The 19,879-nt window shown below is 30.4% G+C and overlaps 1 protein-coding gene across 1 annotated transcript in view; it reads left to right on the plus strand.

Annotated features, from left to right (window-relative positions):
• The window catches only part of cv-2 (crosveinless 2-secreting protein), a 298,622-nt gene that overhangs the window by 127,602 nt on the left and 151,141 nt on the right, over positions 1-19,879 (plus strand). The window contains exon 3 of the mRNA XM_085957671.1: positions 3,305-3,393. Coding sequence (XP_085813797.1) covers positions 3,305-3,393 — 89 coding nt within the window. The remainder of the gene's footprint in view (positions 1-3,304; positions 3,394-19,879) is intronic.

Here is a 19,879-nt window from a genome sequence, read left to right on the forward strand (position 1 = left end):
ATTGTTCTGATAGAGTCTCGGAATGCACGAGCATCCACGATACTTAACAGAGAGCTTTAGTGACAAAGTCAATAAGTAGTTATAAAGTGAGGTAAGTCGTTGAAGTGCATATTATATAGTGCCAATTATATAATTGGAAACATCGATGGTGTTGTAATGATAAGTTACAATTTTAAGCTCTTAAAGAATATTTTAGATACCATATTGACACTCACGAAGGCGGAGCGGCTTAAGCATCCGCTTGTAACGTCGTGGGTCCCAAATTGAATCCTGGATCTGACAAATACACATACATATTGTTTTTCAATTTGTGTTTGAGTCAGAGTATGGATGTATAATAAATAGGTTGAGCAAGCGACTAACAGCCATTTCTCGTAAAATCAAAAATCTGTTAATAAAAACCTCCACTCTGAGGCCCATGCTCTTATTAGGATCGGGCATGGTCAAAAAATATTGTATTGATAACGAATGCAAAAGAGATAAAATGCTATAATAAGTGTATTAAGAGAAAATTATGTAACCAAAATAATAATTTAAACGGATGTGTGATAGATAAACACGTTAAGGAACAACATCCCTCAAAATCTAGGCAGTAGGGTAAATATAAAAAACAAACTTAACATGACAACATTGAGATAGGTATTTGGAATTTACTAATATAATTAATAAGATGAATTAATAATGTTCATGTTTCTCACAAGCGTTTATGTGCACACAATAATAATGGTTTAAAACATTTTTTTTGTAATTTTTACGATATTTTATTTATTTATGGTTTACAGCTCTTTTGCTGATATAAAAACCCACCATTAAAACAATCTAAGATAACCATCATCAGTAAGATAACCATCGTCAGTAAGTTATGTTAGAAAATTAATGCGATTTTTTACTATTTTTCTCTTGACATATTTGTTTCAGCCATCACGTTTGATTCAGTTTCGCCACTAGGGGAGCCACTCGTTAAATCGTTACCGATGAGTTTTTGTTATGCACTGGAAATTCGGCTACGTAATGCATAGACCCACTTATTTAAATACGTATGATTATGCATATATGACAATAAAAATAAATTACATTTGATCAGTGAAATAGCATATCGAATAATATAATACATAATTTACTGTTGGATTCGAGTTTACGAATAGTTTTATAGTCGACACAACGATGTTTATTTGCTGCAGTTCACGGTAAGTAGCGGCATTTTTATTGTAATGCAAGCTATTAAATTGCTTCTTTATCGATATTTTATGTTTTCTATACTAATTTAATGCTGGATTAACAATTAGTGATTGTATTGTAACCGCATTAATACGGATTAAGTCACGTCGCAGGGGGAATCCAATGATATGTTTCGTGCAAAAGTATGAGCAATTATCATTAATCAGAAAACGTATTCTCCTATGAATTTATAATATCCGGAGTAGAGAATTAGTATAAGTAAGAATAGTCAATACATTACAAAGAAAATATCCTTATATTATCTTCGAAGAAGTATATAATATATTATTATATAAATTGATAATATTTCAGTGATTTCAGTGGTTTCTTAGTGGTTTTCATTGTATTTTATTTATATATCTATTAAGTGGTAAATATTAAGTAGTTTGAATCATTTGTAGCATGTTTTCATTAATTTAAAAAAAATATAATGTGGCCATTGTTATTTTCTTCTGTATTTCTTAATATTTTGGAATTGATAACGCTGGAATCTAGGATTTTGGGAGTAGAGTTATGATGTTTATCTAAATTAATGTAAACTAAAATAGCATTAGGAAGGTACAAAATATGGCTAATAATTTTCAACATAAATTCATATACAATTCAGTTAAATGACAATCTAGTACATTTTTTTCATTTGTGTTACTGAGGTGTTCCAAATAATGTGTCGGTATTATTAATTCAAGTACATTACAATAACTATGATGTAACCTTAAAAAAAAACTTTTATATTTTATATATTATTATTTATCTAATAAATAATCTTTCTATATCTAAAGCATGATGGATGTTTACCCTATATTCCTTATTCCCTATCGTTATATTCGATATAATCCTTTTTGTCACAATGATAGTGACATTTACCGTAAAAAATAAAGATTGACAAAATCCATAACTATTAAACATCTGATTTTATTTTTTGTTAATCTTGTGATATTTATGTTATTTATATTGACCGATCTAAGATAGCTAATTATAAACATTCGACCAGCAAACGCTCATGATCCGAAAGCCATGAGTGATAAAAAGAAAGGTGTACTTTGTTAATATCTGCTTCGATCATTACCAATGACATTAATATGGACGCCTGCATCTGCATCATCTGGAAAAAAAATGACACTCACTTTTTGGTCGGGTCTGCCGAATGGCATAATCTGTTCTAACGTCATTACAAAAAAAGTGATATTGCTATAAATTCCCGATGCGTATTATCGCATAAAGGAAATTGCGTGACGTCTACCTATGCTTGTGCGAAGCTTGCTATGCGCGAATTTACTTGCTAGCTACTGTATTGAGTGCGTTGTCCATTAATAATGTCATTTATAATTACATATAACAGTGGCAAAGTTTTCATCTACTTATTGATTAAAAAAAAGAGTTTTAAATCCATTATAATAGGGCCCAGTTTTTAATGTATTATACTTACTGAATATGTATCACATAAATAAAATCAGGTAAAAAAACTTGGAAAATGGAAAAACAAAATTTAAAATATTTGTTTGGATTTTGTTTTCAAATGCGTTAATTTTATTTTACGTAAATACAAATAATACAACATTGAAAAATTGTGGGTTAATTTCCAAATTTTTCTCCAATTACGAGAATCTTGAAAATATAGTGAAACTTTAGATATTAAAAAAATCGTCATAATAAATACGTATGATTAAATATATATTCTAATCATTATGGCTAATAAAATATTACATCATAATATAATATCTAATTGTAGGTACCTATGTATTATATATTTTCCATCAACCTAAGGGTTATATCGCAAGTGAACGTTTTAAATATTGTTATATACAATTTTATAATACTACCACCCATTTAGTAATACGCCTAAAATTTCATCATTAGTCTTTATGACAAATTTTTAAATGCACGTGAGAAAAAGGTGTATATTAATATAAAACAAAAGTTCTAAAACATTTTGTAAAAAAAGAAAATCTCAAATATTTACGCCACTCATATTGGGTGAAGTTTTCTCGTAAAAAGCTTGTTATGTTTTTCACAAAGTTTACATTATTCGAATATTAATGTTTAGTGGTATATTTTTTATAATAATGATTTGTGTATTTTATTGTAGCTGGCAGTAGGGAACCATGTCAGAACGAAGGCGAGGAGGTGGCTGTGGACTCCATCAAAGACATGAGTTGTTTCCGGTGCATTTGTAAGGTAACAACCGAATAACTTAATTAATAGAATTTTCATACGATTTATTGTATATCGCCTATGTCTATAATATATTTAGATAAATCCATTTTCCAAGCACGTTTACCACTTTGAGGAATACACTAAGGCCCGTTTCATTAGCTCTGGGGCGTTCATAAACATAATACAAAGGCCCCTTTATTCGAATACAAAGGCTTCCTGTATTATATCGAGCGCGACACCGGTGTCCCGTCTGAAATGGGCCTAATTTATAATTATTAAGCTAATTAGGTTTAATTGGAAACCTTCCGTAATAGATTCCTCATGAATGATTTCCAGATGGAAATGTATAGGTACGTGAGTGTCGTCGATTTATATTTCAGGACTTTAATTAACTTAAACATCGTATTGTGGTCGTTTTCATTTTGCATGAGGCAAATATAGGAAATAAAGTTTCTAACATTGATTTTGGATAGAAAACATAGGTGGAAATGCCGATTTGATCGGAGTAAATTTCAAAAGGTAAAGCTGAAAAAAGCTCTCAGCCCTGATTTTGGACGGACTTTTTAGAAACACTGGGTGGGGCCTTTACATGATTTTTAGATAGGGGGGCAATACTTCTAGATATATGTATTTGTGTGTTTCATATTTTTTTTAAATAATATAAATATTTAATCCACAAAACAACAGTGCAGTTATTTCAATATAATATATTATAAACTCATTTCGTTGAGTCGAGAGCTATTTCGGGTTCACGTCATTGCCAAGACAATTCTGATGACAGTAAATATTATGTAAATTTGTTTATTATTGTCGCGTTAAACACACTGTATTATGTTTAAAAATCAATTTCCCAATCATGCATCAAGTCAATAAACCAATATGCCATCTTGCTCAGATATACACTGCATTGAGTATATCACTTTCTACTTTATATTTTTATAATTTATAAATTATTAGCAGTTAGTGTAATTCTGTTATTAAGAATTTATTTTTATATCGTTGATTTTATATTTAAATGTGTTAAAAATATCTTGTCCTTTAGAACAAGAGTTATTTTTATTATGAAAATTAAAAATGAAGGCTTTTAGTTCCATTATGTAATTACTAAAGTAATGTAGTTATTGACACATATTTTTAATATTGCTGTGAAACGATGATTTAAGCACGCAGCTGTAATCGCGTCTTATAAATAGGAAAATATAATGTCAATGCCTCGTAAAAGTTTAACGTATAATTAAATCTATAAATCGAAGGCAGACCAGATTGATGGACAGTTATGTGTAAAGTAATAAATTATTTGTTGATTTTATACCACAACACAACTTGTTTTTAAAACTAAATAAACAAAACAAGTGATGTGAATTTTGCTTTGTACTGAGACGTATTTTAGATTGATAATAACTGAAAAAATGTAGGTACGAGTATATTGAAACCAAACGTTTAAAAGTTCGTAGGATTTATATCGTCAGTATACTGGCAGAAAACGTTAAGTCAAAATTTAGCTGTTTTGACCTAATAATGCAACTTGATAGATTTTAACACGCTCTATCGTCTGGAAAAACAAGCTCATTCATATTCCATTTATTGTTTTCGTAATTTAAAGATGTCAATACGAATTAAGTTAATTATGTTCGCATTTCTTACTGGAAAATAACTATAAGTACACTTAAAGTTTTATGACTGTAGAGATTTAATATTTCTATAGCTGCACAAAAACGTCAACGTGACTTATATCTTTTTGGCTGTACACATTTATGCGACTGCTCGGCTATTTGTACCAACTTAACTAAATTGCGTACGTCACCCGCGCATTCTATTCATCGATTGACAGTTGATTTTATATGCATCAGGCAGTTTTGAGCGCAAATAAGATTTTATTTTGGGAAATATTGACAGCAATGCACCAAATATACGGAGGCTTCGAATTGCTGAAGGTAGAGCGCGTGTCATTCGTAATTATGTATTTCTAAGAAGAAATAAAGATTTGTTGGCCATGTGTCGTAGTACCTAACATTATACCTCCAGAACTACATCCGTGGTGTGAAAATTTGCCTACTTCAACTTCATTGGATAGGACGTCATTACCTGAGCCATCGGAATTTGATTCTGATGTGGAAGAGGAATAACTCTTATGTAATTTATCTCAATTTGTGTAAAATTAAATGTGGCTAAAATAATTAACTATTACTTATATGTTTTTTTTTTATAAAATAGATCATAGGTAGGTAGGTACTTAACTCTTGTTTCAATATTTTTGGAAACAAATTAATAAACAAAATACTATGTAATTCCCATTTTTATTTTATATCCTCCCCTAAATACACGTAATTGACATAATTAATTAGGTATTAATTGTATGAAAAAAAATTATAAAGACTATTTTAATTTGAAATTAAAATACCAATGATACACAAAAAAAGTCATCAAAGTAGATATTTTTTCATAATAATGTCAAACACAAGTACCTCTATTTCTGTGTAAATTTCTAATTTATATAAAATTGCAAGTAAAAAAATCCATTTCTATAATAATTAGGAGTCCTGTATATTACTAGCCAACTACCTATAACATTTAGCCTATTGCCACTCCATTGACTCCAAAAGTGTACTGGTAGAAAACGATAAGTCACCATTTAATTTACAAATTCAAAAAATCAACAATAATTATTACAAAAAATACTTGCTTATACTTGAATTGAATTCTTACATGATTAATGCATTTCATAGAGTCGTTGGTTTAATAAATAATGATTTAGGTGAAAAAATAGAGAGCTCCAAACTTCTTGATTTTAGAAAAAGTCGATTTTCTCAAAACAAGGATTTTTGACTTATAGCTTTCTGCCAGTATACCGACGATATATAGATTGAATTACAATAGCACATTTTTATCAGTGGGTACATTAATATAGTATTAAGGGTGTAATTATGATTTTTCGTCAACTAAATAGATTCCTAATGTGGTTTTCTGTTACTATTTTCTTTTTACTATTTGGTTTAGGCAAGGTTTAATTGATTTATTGAAACTAACCATCGCCATTTGGAAATTGTAGTCTTAGTTGATTAAAAACAAATACGAATGAACTGGAGTTTAATGTGTAATATTTATGTAACAGCCTACTTTCACCCTTCGCTACTGATGGAAAGACATTGTATTAATTATAATCAAATAAATAATACTTTATCACTAGGCTCGGCGGTTGATCTACTATTCGATGTTGACATCTTTTGCTTCCACTGTTCGCATATAATAATTCAATAAATCGGTTTAACTGTCATTTTTTGTGTATAGAGATTGTATGTATTCATTAAAATAAAACTCAATATTTAATACTTATTCTAGATAATTTCATGATGATAAGGACCGGTTGCATTTGATTCAATAGGAAATTCTCAACTGATCTTTTTAAAATAGATGAAGCCGTTCGTAATCATTATTAAATTACCTGCTACATATTGTGTATTATTTGAATAAATTTAATAAATATTACAAAAATCCATATAATTAATGTTTCGTCCGTTTAAAATGGTATTCTTTGATGATGAATTAGTTTGTTATTCAATTTATAAAAATTATTTTAAGATTTTGTGGTACGAAGTATGTCCTGATATTTGTGTAACTTGGTATTTTTAATGCAAAATATATAGATACTTAAGTATAATATATTGATGATGTCTTATCGAGATTTAAATAAACCGCGCGTGAAAGTATTTAAGAAAATAGTCAGAGTAATATTATATTTTCAAAAAAGAAACGGCCTTGTCGATCAGCGACGCCTAAGGGCATGGCATAACATACTGTTGTAGCAACGCAGCGGCTCTTATTTTGGATGATAGACGAGAAGCGGTGAGGCGCTTTCGACATCGCAAGGCCGTTGGCAACAGAAGAGAGATATTAATGAGCGATACAATTGAAAAGAAAGTGTTATGTCCATTCCATTCGAAAGGTGCACCTGAGCGGATAGAAATACTTTATATTTAGTGGCGGAGAAAAAGATATATGTCCATATATGCATATATATACAAAAAGATAATAATATAATAAATTTATCATTATATAGTAAATTACCATGTGGAGTATTTGTACTTTGGGAGTTAAGTTTATATTAAAAACACTTTTTAGGAGGTGTATTGAGGTGCATTTTTGCCTAATTCATTTAGGTTATGTTTAGAGACGAAGAAAATGTATATGTACTTAATATAATTATAATTAATTAAATAATATTTATTAATAATTTTAATAAAAACACAATTTTTGTTCTGAATCCACTTTTTTATTAAATAATTTTACTGGTTTCGTCCGCCTCAGATGTAAATTTTCAACTGATCATTATTAATACAATGCATTTCCACCATGAATTGACAGTTAATACAATTAAATAATATTTATACTTAATTAATAATGAATATTTTGAACGTTATGAATTTATCTAGATATACAGTTATTATAGTTTTTAAATAGTAATTCGAACGACTATAATATATTATAAACAATTTATATAGTTAATTTTATGTATGATACTATTATAATGATGATTTTTGAATTAAGATTACCTACTTCATTGGGATTTCACTTTAAAAAAGCTTTTCAATATTATTTAATCTAATGTATTATATATTTTATTAAAAGTATTGACCAACATTACCTTTAGTTATAAAATAGATTCTATATTATTTTGTTGTCCTATTCCAAAGGAATATAATTATAATATTATTAATACTATCGACCGAAGGTACTTGATGGAATTTGAATTTCAATTGTAATGGATTTAGAATATAATTACATTAATTTGATTTTGTATCCTTCAGTTTACATTATACTGTGGTCGGCTGTCGATTTTTTCCAAACTCCAAAAGCTCTAATATTTTTTTTTCGACCATTTCCGATCTTAATAGGATCATATGGCCTCCACAGAGAGGTTTGTATTAACAGATTTTGTTTTTTACGAGAAATGGATGTCTGCCACTTGCTCAACCTATTAGGTCCATACCCTGACTCACACACAAATTGAAAAACAATATGTGTACTTGCCAGACCCAGGATTCAAACCTGGGACCCACGGCGTGATAGTCCAATGCTTAAGCCGCGCGGCCATCATGGACGTAAGCTCTAATATACTAACATATATTATAAATTATTCGTATTACGTATTGTTTGTGATAAATAGTGATAAATTTGAATATTGAATTTAAATGTTCACTTCATGCTAACAGAATAGATATAAAACAAGTTTTCGGTAAATTATTAATGCAGTTTAGAGAAACTACACAATGTGGAGATAAATGAAATAAATTTGGTTTTCAATAAGAATAATTGTATTCACACCTTTATTTCCAGTGTCATTATGATTGTATTCGGTGGCTATTTAGTATTAGGTATGAATATCTATATATCTGTGTAAGATGTAAGAACATGGCACAGTGGTTGGCGAATGGTCACGGGATACGGTTGCGCCAAGATCGAAGCCGTTGGGCATATCGCGTTCTGAATACCATCAACGGCCTTCACCACCGGCAATAATCTTAAAAATTTTAACCAATGAATTACCAGCGATTTAAAGCGGAATATTCAAGATAGTATCTATTCAATACAATATAAAAGCATTCCTTCTAATAAGATAACACTTTTTATGGAATACCCAATGTTAATCAAAATATATTTAATAATTACGTATATGATAGGTCCTATTTTACCATCCAAAACTGTAATTTTGTGAAATAGGAATATTAGCAAATACTATTAAAAGAAAACCAATAAAATGTTGATTATTACAGTTTGCCAACATAGCTGCTTTATCTTTGATATTGAATAATGAATAGATAAGTTGGGTTTAAAAAAATCAATATGAAAAGGGTCATATTTTCTTGTCTGTCTAGTGAGGACACGAAACTGGATAATGCGTGCTCAATAGTTCGGATCAGTCAAAGATTAACTTTACAGTTTTAAACATAACGAAAAGGTTTACTTTATAAACAAACAAAACACGTCTTGTATTGATGATTACTATCTTTTATATGTGGTAAATGCCGAGTTATCGATTATTGTTATAATTTTATAAATTCACTATTATATTCTATAATCATTAATACGGTTATGTATTTTATGGTAGAATTATTAAGCATCTAAAATTAAAATAGAAACAAAGTACAAAAAATCGATTGATCATGTTTAAAAATACGTTTCAAAAAGTTTAGTGTCTGTGTCACAGTGTGAAATATTACGTAACAGTACATTATAACATACAGATACGATAGAGTAAGTTTGCTTAGAAATATTGGCTAAGTTATTAAAAAAAGTAGCGGGAGATGTAACCAAAGTGATGTTGGAGGAATTTTCACATTGGTGTTGTGTGTGTTTGCTGTTCTGCTACGTTAAGTTCGCTACCCAGATTTATGTACGCAGACCAAACTGACATGAGATATCACCTTCAAATATAAACCGCTTCGACACACCTTTAGACAGATCATGTGGGCCGCCTGGGAAGACAATTGCTTTACTTATGTATATTATCGTGTTACTTATATAACGTTTTACACAATGATATAAAATGTTCAATTTAATGTTAACAAATTTGTGTGCATTACATTATATCACACATAGGTATTATATATTTTTCAGAGGCATACCTGAATAATTTCATCGAAATACTTATTTCATTTAGTTACAAATATAATGTTTCCAGTATTTTTACACTTTTGTTGATTATTCTTTGATTGATTTTTGAAGTTATACTTCTTTTAGTGCGTTTGGGAAATCAGATCAGAGTGTATTTTTGGCGGGTGACATGTAACACATAATTTATTTTTTCACACGAAAAAAACGCACTCGATTGGATTCGAACCACCGATTGTTCGGTTATCAGTCGAACGCACTACCTTTACGCCACAATATGATACTGCAATCGTGACGATTATACAGTGTAATATTATAGTTTAGAATTGTTCCGTTGCCTAGGCAGCGATTAAACGTCAGATTGACATTTGGTACTTTAAAAATAAAAACAACGAGAAACCATTATATAATTTAGAAATTTAAACTAAAGTGTATAGAAATAAACCAACGGCATTCCAATAAGCGGTTTATCATATTTATAAGTTTATCACAAGTTTTGTTTTTGTTTTGTTACGCCAAAGAAGTATAACTTCTAACGCACGTACATAAATACATACACCGATTTTTTTTAATATTCTCCTATTCTCGGAAGCTTGGTAGGTTACATTTATAGATACTATTCAGACGAAGATTTCACTGATTTAGTGAATCAAAAATCGTGCTAAAACCTAAAAACCTAAAAAATAGCTGTCTATTTAAATTCATCGAATTATCAAAGTATTGTTATCAATTTTATATTTAAGTGTCAGTTGTTACGTTATTGCATTATTCGATTATTTGGTTCGTGCTGTGGATATAGAATTCTTAGTCGAGTTATACAATTTCGTAAATTACTTTGATTTTTTGAATTGATCCCACGGCGAGTTGATTACTTCTGAAGTTAGCTTGTCGTTGCCCTGCGGCCCTGTTATGTCGGCAGTTAATTTAGATCTAGCAGTGGGTAATGATTGCTAATTCTGTTTGCAAAAAAATATTCCATTTGATCGCAACGGCCTTGTTCCACTTATTGCTGGTCATGGAATTCGATAATGAGAGGTGAAGAGTTCCGGCTAAATGTTTACACCATTTTCTGGAGATGGTACTTATTACTTTTAAAACCCTCAAAATTCTTATCAGGATTTTTGAGACTATTTTATTTCATGCTGAATGGCAGCCGGCAGCAGTGACGTCCCTAGATAAAATGCCGCCCCTAGGCAGCGCCAAAATGCCGCCTCATTTTTTTATACATTATTTTTATCATCCTTTCATGAGTTCAATAACTAAGAAATGTATTGTATGGTTACATTACTAACAAAATATCAGACTATTTATTCGCAAATTTGCACGTGTCGTTTCTGGTTACCAAGGACGTCGAAGGGCAACGGAAGTAAACTAGATATCGCGAACCCAACTAAACCAGTGAGTTCAATTTTTTAATGTAAAGATATTTTCGTTATTACATACTAAGTTTAGGTAGGTATTTCAATATATTCCAAATATTTTTCCTCGATTTGCCGCCCTTTGAGTAACTGCCACCCCCAAGTGACGCTCAATCTGCCAACCCCCACGGGACGTCACTGGCCGGCAGGCATGTTCAACTTCAAGTAGGCTGTGATCTACTATCCAGTATCAAAACTAACAGTGATCTACTTCTTAAATAAGGATTTTTTAGTCTAGGTACGAACATAAAAATGGTCAAGAAAGCCACTCTTGATCTTCATATCCCCTTTCCTTGAAAAAGGATACACTACAAACGTTACATAGAGATCGTCGTCAGATTATTCTAATACTGTTCAAAGAGCTACTGCGCGACAGTAAGAGGACTACGCCTTAGTTTAAAGCGTGGAGATTCACATCTTCTCTTCCCTCACTCTTACGACATACTGTGAGAGGTACGATACGGATCAAGTGATATGACGAAGCCACCCGGGCTTCTTCGAGGAAATAAAAATAGTAATGGTTGACGCTTCTCCTTAAAAACTCAATGAAATTATATTACATTATAACTTAGGTATTGAATGTACCTACACGTTTTTTTAATTTAATTAATCAATTTTTGCTATCGCCATATAGTGCGATTGATTAAAATTTATCCCGCGATCGACGCGTTGACATACCCATTGTATGAAATATGGATACTGTCAGATTTTATCTTACTGAGTTTTTCTCGGCCATAATTAACGTATTTTTTACAACTAGGTGTATATTATATTATCATATACTACATGAAAACTCTGGAATTATTATTACTGTTGGTCCCTGATAACTCTAGACAGTTGTTTAGTCTTTGAAGGTGCAGAACTAACATGTCGTCGGTAATGCTACTTGGAAACCATATCTGTCTTATTCTCTTGGTGCCGTCTTCTATCGAAGGTTAATGACCGTCCTATCCCGGGCTAGTTGTATCAAATTGCCAACGCCTTGGACATTGAGTCGCTTAAGAGAATCTTTCCCTACAATTCTGATGCCCTCTACCTTCCGCTGTATTATGAGTTAGTGTACAAATTATACATCTCATTGCGGAAAATATGGCCGAAGTATGTAGTTGTTCTGCGCTTGATTGTAGTTATAATATATTATACTATGGCAATGTAGTTAGCCCAGGACATCTTCAAGGTACCTACGCCTATATAGCCACACCTTGAAAACAATAGCTAATCTTGGTGAGTTTTGTGTATAACATTTTTATAATACTGTTTTTTTGTTAACGTATCACCGTATTGTATCTAAATACTGCTACTTTTTCTGTTGTATTTTTTTTGCATATTATGGGTATGAATGTCTTACACTTTAAACTTTATGTAATGTTCACTCATTTACAAATTCAGTTAGATTTCTTTTAATTTAAAAAAAAAATCCTTCTTACATTAAATAATAGGTACCTATGCAAGGCCTAAAAAAACGAACCATAAGTGCGAGACAGAAAACATTTTGCACCCTTATATTCTCCGCAATATGCGTTAAAGTAAAATAGAATTTCTACGGCTAAATTAAATATTTTTTGTACACGTCGCCTGTAAATATTGGTTTGAATGACTCCATTCATTCAATAACTGCGAGCACGTATTGTTAAAATTTATCGTTTGTGTGTTAAATTAGTGTTAAAAAGTTAGTGGTAAGAATTATTTTTAGTTAATTTAGTAGAAAATACGGTTAACTTTGGTAGCCGTACTGAGTGATGGTATAACGTTTTTATAGTTAAGTTAATAATAATAAAATTGATATTCTACTGTGTGTTATATGCAAGAAACACGGTTTCATATATCTGAACAATACACGATCTCTTTATAATATTAGTCTGAGTACCTACCTCTGTTAATATTTTAAATGATTTCGTAAAAAATGAAAATAATACGACCTAGATTAACTGTTATTTTCGCCCGAGTTGACATAACGTTATTGACCATCCATTATGAAAACAATTATTGACTTATACATTGTTTGTTTCAAGTATAATTAATTTACAATTCACAAGTCGATCAATCAATATAATAAAGATCATGTCAAGATCCTATACAAGATTGTTGTTATTTTTTATTCCTCTCTACACAACACCTAAACACGAACGTTATTTTTAAAATACAGGTTATACTAGAATTCAGCATGCCTAACTTTATTATGTAAATACGTACATCACTATTCATTACTATAATAATCCAATAAGAAGATAAGATTCCCATTTATTTACGAAGTTATTGCATTATAATAATATATAACTATTAACTAGTATATAATTATTAACTATCACCTTATTATTCTTATAATTTTTAATCAACTATTTAGTACCCCTTATGCGTTAGCCCGATCGCACATAAACTTGTCTCGATTGCAACGAGTCGAATTTGTCGATTTGATTTTATTGTCATTCACAAAACATAATGATATGTCTATGCAACATTTTTCGTGAAAAAACAAACTGATTATCGCATCTAAAGAAAATCACTAGACACAAGTCGTCGCAGGTAAAATAACAAACTATCGCATCAATACATATGCAGTTACTGCTTTTTAATTAGTTTCAGCTAGCCGTGCGATGTCACTATTTCGGCATAATTTCATCAGAGCGTGCGGAATACAGTTGCAATATTGCCGGCAGTTTTGATTTATTACCATGTCACAGTCGGGACGATTTTATATGTGCGACCGGGCTTATTTTCTTTTCTTTCGACCATGTCCAATCCTTATAGGATCATATGGGCCTCCACAGAGTGGAGGTTTGTATTAACAGATTTTGTTTTTACGATATCCACTTGCTCAACCTATTAGGTCCATACTTTGACTCAAAAACTCTGACAAAAAATTGAAAAACAATACCTGTACTTGCCAGACCCAGGATCCAGGACCCAGACGCGGCCATCGTGGGACCGCGTCCAGACTTGAATGATTGGTGAGCTTGTGAGCAAACAGCACTTGCATCAAACATTCAGTATTCTACCAAAACGTCATCTAACGATTCTTTTTGAGTGTTACATTGCAAGAGTGTAGACAGGAATACGAGTAGAACGTTTAAAATTATGCAAGCCATCATCAGTCAGTCAGTCGTATCAATTTTTTTACCATCTTATATTATTTATAATGTGCCCTATCAAAGTAAATGCAATACTTGCAACTTGCACGTCCGACGCATCATGACTACATACTTCAAATGTCCATATATTTTTATGCATAATGTTCTCAAGATACTTGTGTTGATTTATAAATCTAAAGATCTCTTCAGAAAAAAAAAATCATATCATCATAATAATATACTTAGTCAAATATTCGATTGAAAGCTCGTCCAATGCATCAGCTGGGTGAGCATTATAAAAAAAATTACATAAGTACTACAATAAAGTATTAAAGCAATTAATTACTAATTTGAGAAATAATCAAGGCTAAATATTTTATTTCAAATTTAATTTAGTATAAAAATACAGTGAATTTGTTGGATAGAAAATAATTAAATAAAATTTATGTTCTGTTTATTTCACTCGATTCTTATTTGAACAAAACAAGTCCTCCAAGCTTTTTGTGTTAAGGTAATGTAAAAAAAAAACTACTATGAAATTAATGGTCGTATTGTTTTAGCTGGAACCAGCCACGTTGTAAGTGGAATGGATTGTATGTAGTTTGAGTCTGTATCACATGTATCAAGAGAAAACCGGTGGTCATCGATCAACGCAGCCTTAGAGCATGTCTAATGGGATGTTTATATTTTATGTTCAATTAGACGTACCTTAATAATAATAATAGGAGATCTTCCCCAATACAAGATCTTGCAATAAATAATTGTTGATGTATTTACCATCTATGCGTTCATCGTTCTCATATACTATATAATAATATGATATTATATCAACATATCATATCAACAACTCGATTCGTTAGTAGATTTAAAAGGGGGCCTCGAAACAGTTCAAACCTATATATCCATAATTATTCCGAAACTGTCAATACGTAACACACAGTATTTTTGACAGTGTAAGCGAACCCAAAAAAATAATTTATATAATTAGTAGGTACTTTATGTAATTAGTAGGTAATTATATTAATAGTAGGTACTGCTCAATGTATATGTATAGGTAACTTTGATTTATTCAAATGAAATTTGAATTGTTTACTTTCTAAATAAGTTTCTATTGAATAGTAATTTTGTGTTGATAGTCATTTTGGCTTTTAATCATGACGTAATGCCAGTGGCGAAGTGTGGAGGTAGGCTGTTAAGATTCAACATAAATAGTGCATACTAAACTTTGTCAGTCAAACGTATTTAATTTCATTGAACCAAGATTACAATGTGTATATTATATTATTTGTTCGTTTTTTAAATTCGACTAAACCCTGCCTAATCCAAGTCATATAATATTCAAAAAATATTTTATAGATAGAAGAATATTTTTTAGCAACACCTAACCAACACCAAAATAAGCATGACTGAAAAAGTGTGCACTATGTTTGTCGGATCGCCCATAACATACCTAAATTATTATAATTTGGTTTAGGTAGGGTTTAGTTGAATTTTAAAAACTAACCTGTACCTACTACCTGCAAATTATATTCTTAATTCAATGAAAACAAATAAGTATGACTGACAAAGTTTAGTGTGGATTATTTATGTCGAATCCTAACACCCTACCTTCACCCTTCGTCACTGCGTATTATTCATTATAAGGTGCGCACATTTTTGAAAACTATAACAAAATAGAACTTTTTTTTATTGGAAATATTTTAATAAGGTATTAAAATAATTACAAGATAAAAAGAACTTTTTATGTACCACGTTTTTAAATTTTCTGTTGAATCATATAAATTTGACAATTCTATGTATTAATGAAAACTTTTTATTGTGCTTGATAGAAATACTGAATAAATATAGAATGCAGAAATGTCATTTTAACATTTCATATTGATTTCCATAGTAACGCACGTGTATATTAATAATTTAGTTTTTAGGACCCTCTTAGCAACCAACAATAATAACTTTCCATACAAAACAGAATTAACTGAAAATGAATTCAATTCTGCTTAAAAATTGAGTAAGTATTAAAAGAATGCATTGTCATCGTGTTCTGATATTTTTTTTTTTAATTTTTTTTTATTTATTAAGGAAACAAACAAAATTTTAAATATAATAATGATAAGATATTGCAACTAGCAAAGTTTCCATGTATACATTATAATATAGTTAAGCCTAACAAGATAGAGAGTAAGAATAACATGAATATAAAGAAATTACATGAGAAAAATGAGGAAGAATAACAAATAATTAATTATATACAAAAAAGTAACATAACATATATATATATATATATATATATACATATTTATACAAAATTTTGGAGATAGCGCGTTTAAATGAAACAGGTGAATTATTAAAAGGATCAACGGTGGAGAAATACATATTATAATTTAAACAAGAGCGCCTAATAAAAGAGTTTTATGCATAATTAGAATCGCTACGACTGACATGGTACAAAGTTTGGTTTCGCGTAAATCTTGATGGACAATGGAAATCTCCATTTTGAGTAGGTTTGGCGAGTCAAAAAAACCATTGATAATTTTAAAAAGAAAATATTGATATTCTAAAATCTTAACTGTCGTAATAAAAACGTAGTAAAATAGAATATAGTCCTACCTAGAGACTAATTTAACACACAATACATACAAAATCTGTCGTTTGTTTGTCAATAAAAAGTAGCGAGCTCTTATTTTTAGATTTTATGCCAAATTAATGCCAATAGGTATGTTTTTCACTAGCCGCTTATACCTACACGCCATATTAATAATTTATTGTTATGAAACAATGGGATAACTAAGGCTGTTATAGAATATTGATTATAAATTCAGATATCTTTGCATTATCGACGTTAATGAACCATATATCATTACGTTCGTTGTATATTTTAAATTGGTTAAACGTTTATTATAAATGTAGAAGAAATAAGTAACACATATTATGTGATTCTGCGGTATAAAAATTTACCCGTTTAGTTTCTTAATACAATATTATTTGTCATTATAAATATATCCAGTTTTAAGAATCGAAAATCATAATTTAAGCTTAAGAGCGTACGGTAAATAATTTTTAACAGTATGTGGGACGTAATTTCGGCCGTATTGCCAGTCGGAGAGCGATAATCGACCTGTTCGCACGTCAATTTGTTTTATGATGGCGTCTGAGGAATATATTCTTAAATCGTGTAAAGATGACTAAAAAACATTCCGCATGTACTTGAAAAAGAAAACATGTCAATGAATATACTATTATTATTACGAAATTAATAATAAACATAACATTAAAAGGGCGCATGTTTATGACAAATTATATTTCGTTCGGCTCCCGTCATTTGCACAATCCGCGCATCGCCTAGTCACGATCTTTTTAGGCCATGCCTCAGCTGAAGTATAGCCTTGTACTTGAAAATATTACAGTATAGTTCAAGCGCAGAATGGTCAGTTAAATCCTTTTTAACAATATTTAGATAAAAAATTAGTATGTACCTAGTGTATTTAACAATAATTGTTTATTAATTAGGTAGGTAAACCATATATTGATACCGATTGGGTACAGAACGATTTTAGTCCTTACTTATATTTAATTGATCTCCTTCTTCAATCCAACCTATAACGTGGCGTTTAGAGATTGAGGGATATTGAGGACATGTACATACTTTATGGGGGTGGAAAAATCACGTGGCATATGAAAAATCAAAGACTACGCTGGTTCGTTGCCTTGCATGGTATGCTAGAAGAGTTCCCAGTAAGGCGGGCTATCTACACATCCCCTGAGGGCAGAAAACCTGGATAGCCGAAACTGAGATGGCTGAACAGTGTCACTGAAGATTTGAAGAATACACAACCAATGGAAAGCATCGGCGATGGACCGTCCACGATGAAAGAAGTTTTTAGAGGAGACATAAATAATGACGATGGATCTCTTTCAAAGAAAATGATTTATATCTACGATTTACTAATTAAAAAATATTTTACGATTGTAATACGAATGCATATACTTTTTTTATCTCTGCGTTGTCCTGGCAAATGAATCACATAGAAAAAAATCACGGAGCTTGCTTTGTTAAATGTCTTGCAACTCATTTAGTCATTAGCACAATTAACTTTTTTTCAGTTTCACTTTTATATAAGTAATATAAAAGTTCCATCGTCAAACATCTTTGGTTTTAACCAAAGATAATGAAGAAAACTTTCTATAGAGATGGAGCCTTAAAATGACCTATCTATGGGATATACATAATTTAAAATGAGTTTGCATACAAAATATGTAGCACTTAATATGTTAAACTGGAATTTGCTTCAGTAACCACAAAAGGCTGTACCTGGAAGAAAATTTAAAATCTTTGGTTTTAACAAATTTAAATTGTCAAAACCTGTATTCGAAAATTAAAATATTACGTGTATAGTGTAGGTGCATATTATCTAATAAATTGTATGCCTATATGAAATGAAAAAAAAATGCATACCATTTATACTTAATAGTTATTGAGTGAATAATTATTATTCCAGAACACATTTACATATTTTAGAAGACTCAAGAGTAAAAGATATAAATTATTTTATTGTGAAAAATTCCGATCGGACAGGTTGGAATGATTTATCGCAAGTGTTGTAAGTATTTATGGATAATAAAAACATAATAATATATAAATTAACTCATTAGCATATAATTTGCGCTTATTCATTTTCTAAAGTGCGGTTTCAAAAAAAAGTGAGAACGTATCATATTTTATCGGTCAAGATCACAAATAAAATATCAAATCACATAACACTTTCACTGACGAAGATTGATACGTTATAACTCAATTTGTTTAGTAAACAACTCACTGTAAATGGTACGGGGACACCGGAATCGTAAGGCACTTGTTTTTATGAAGCATTCCCATAAATGGCACATCTCAATTGACGCGATTCACAATTCATGTTTTTTCTCCGTTTTTTTAAGCAAAGGTTTAATTCGATTCGATTAATCGAGCTGATTTTACCGCAAATTATGATTAATTATGGTGGCATTAAAAAACCTGTCGATGATTATAATAATATATTATGACATTATAATCAAATTACTTATTTACACAAACCAATGATACATTATTGCCAATAGACATCTGTACATGTAAATTGTACGTATTACATTTCACCGTTCACCGTGGATGTCGTACCGGAAAAAGATGGCCGTATAGCATCGAGATCAAAAAAAATACGCGTTTTTCGTAGATCATTGCAGATGGTAATATTAAAAATTTATTAGATTCAATGAGAACATTAGTTTTCTGCTAAACGCTGCCATTATTTTCACTATTTGAAATATACGAATTGATACTTACGAGCGAGCAGGTACCAGAATTTTATTTACATCTATATGACATGATTGTATTTCTTTACCTACCTATTTTTTTCTGTCTTTTAAGTGTTTTATTTTGAC

Source organism: Rhyacophila brunnea, unplaced genomic scaffold, assembly GCF_057557595.1.
Source record: "Rhyacophila brunnea isolate RB1 unplaced genomic scaffold, BYU_Rbru_1.0 scaffold_7, whole genome shotgun sequence".
NCBI classification, from domain to species: Eukaryota; Metazoa; Arthropoda; class Insecta; order Trichoptera; family Rhyacophilidae; genus Rhyacophila; species Rhyacophila brunnea.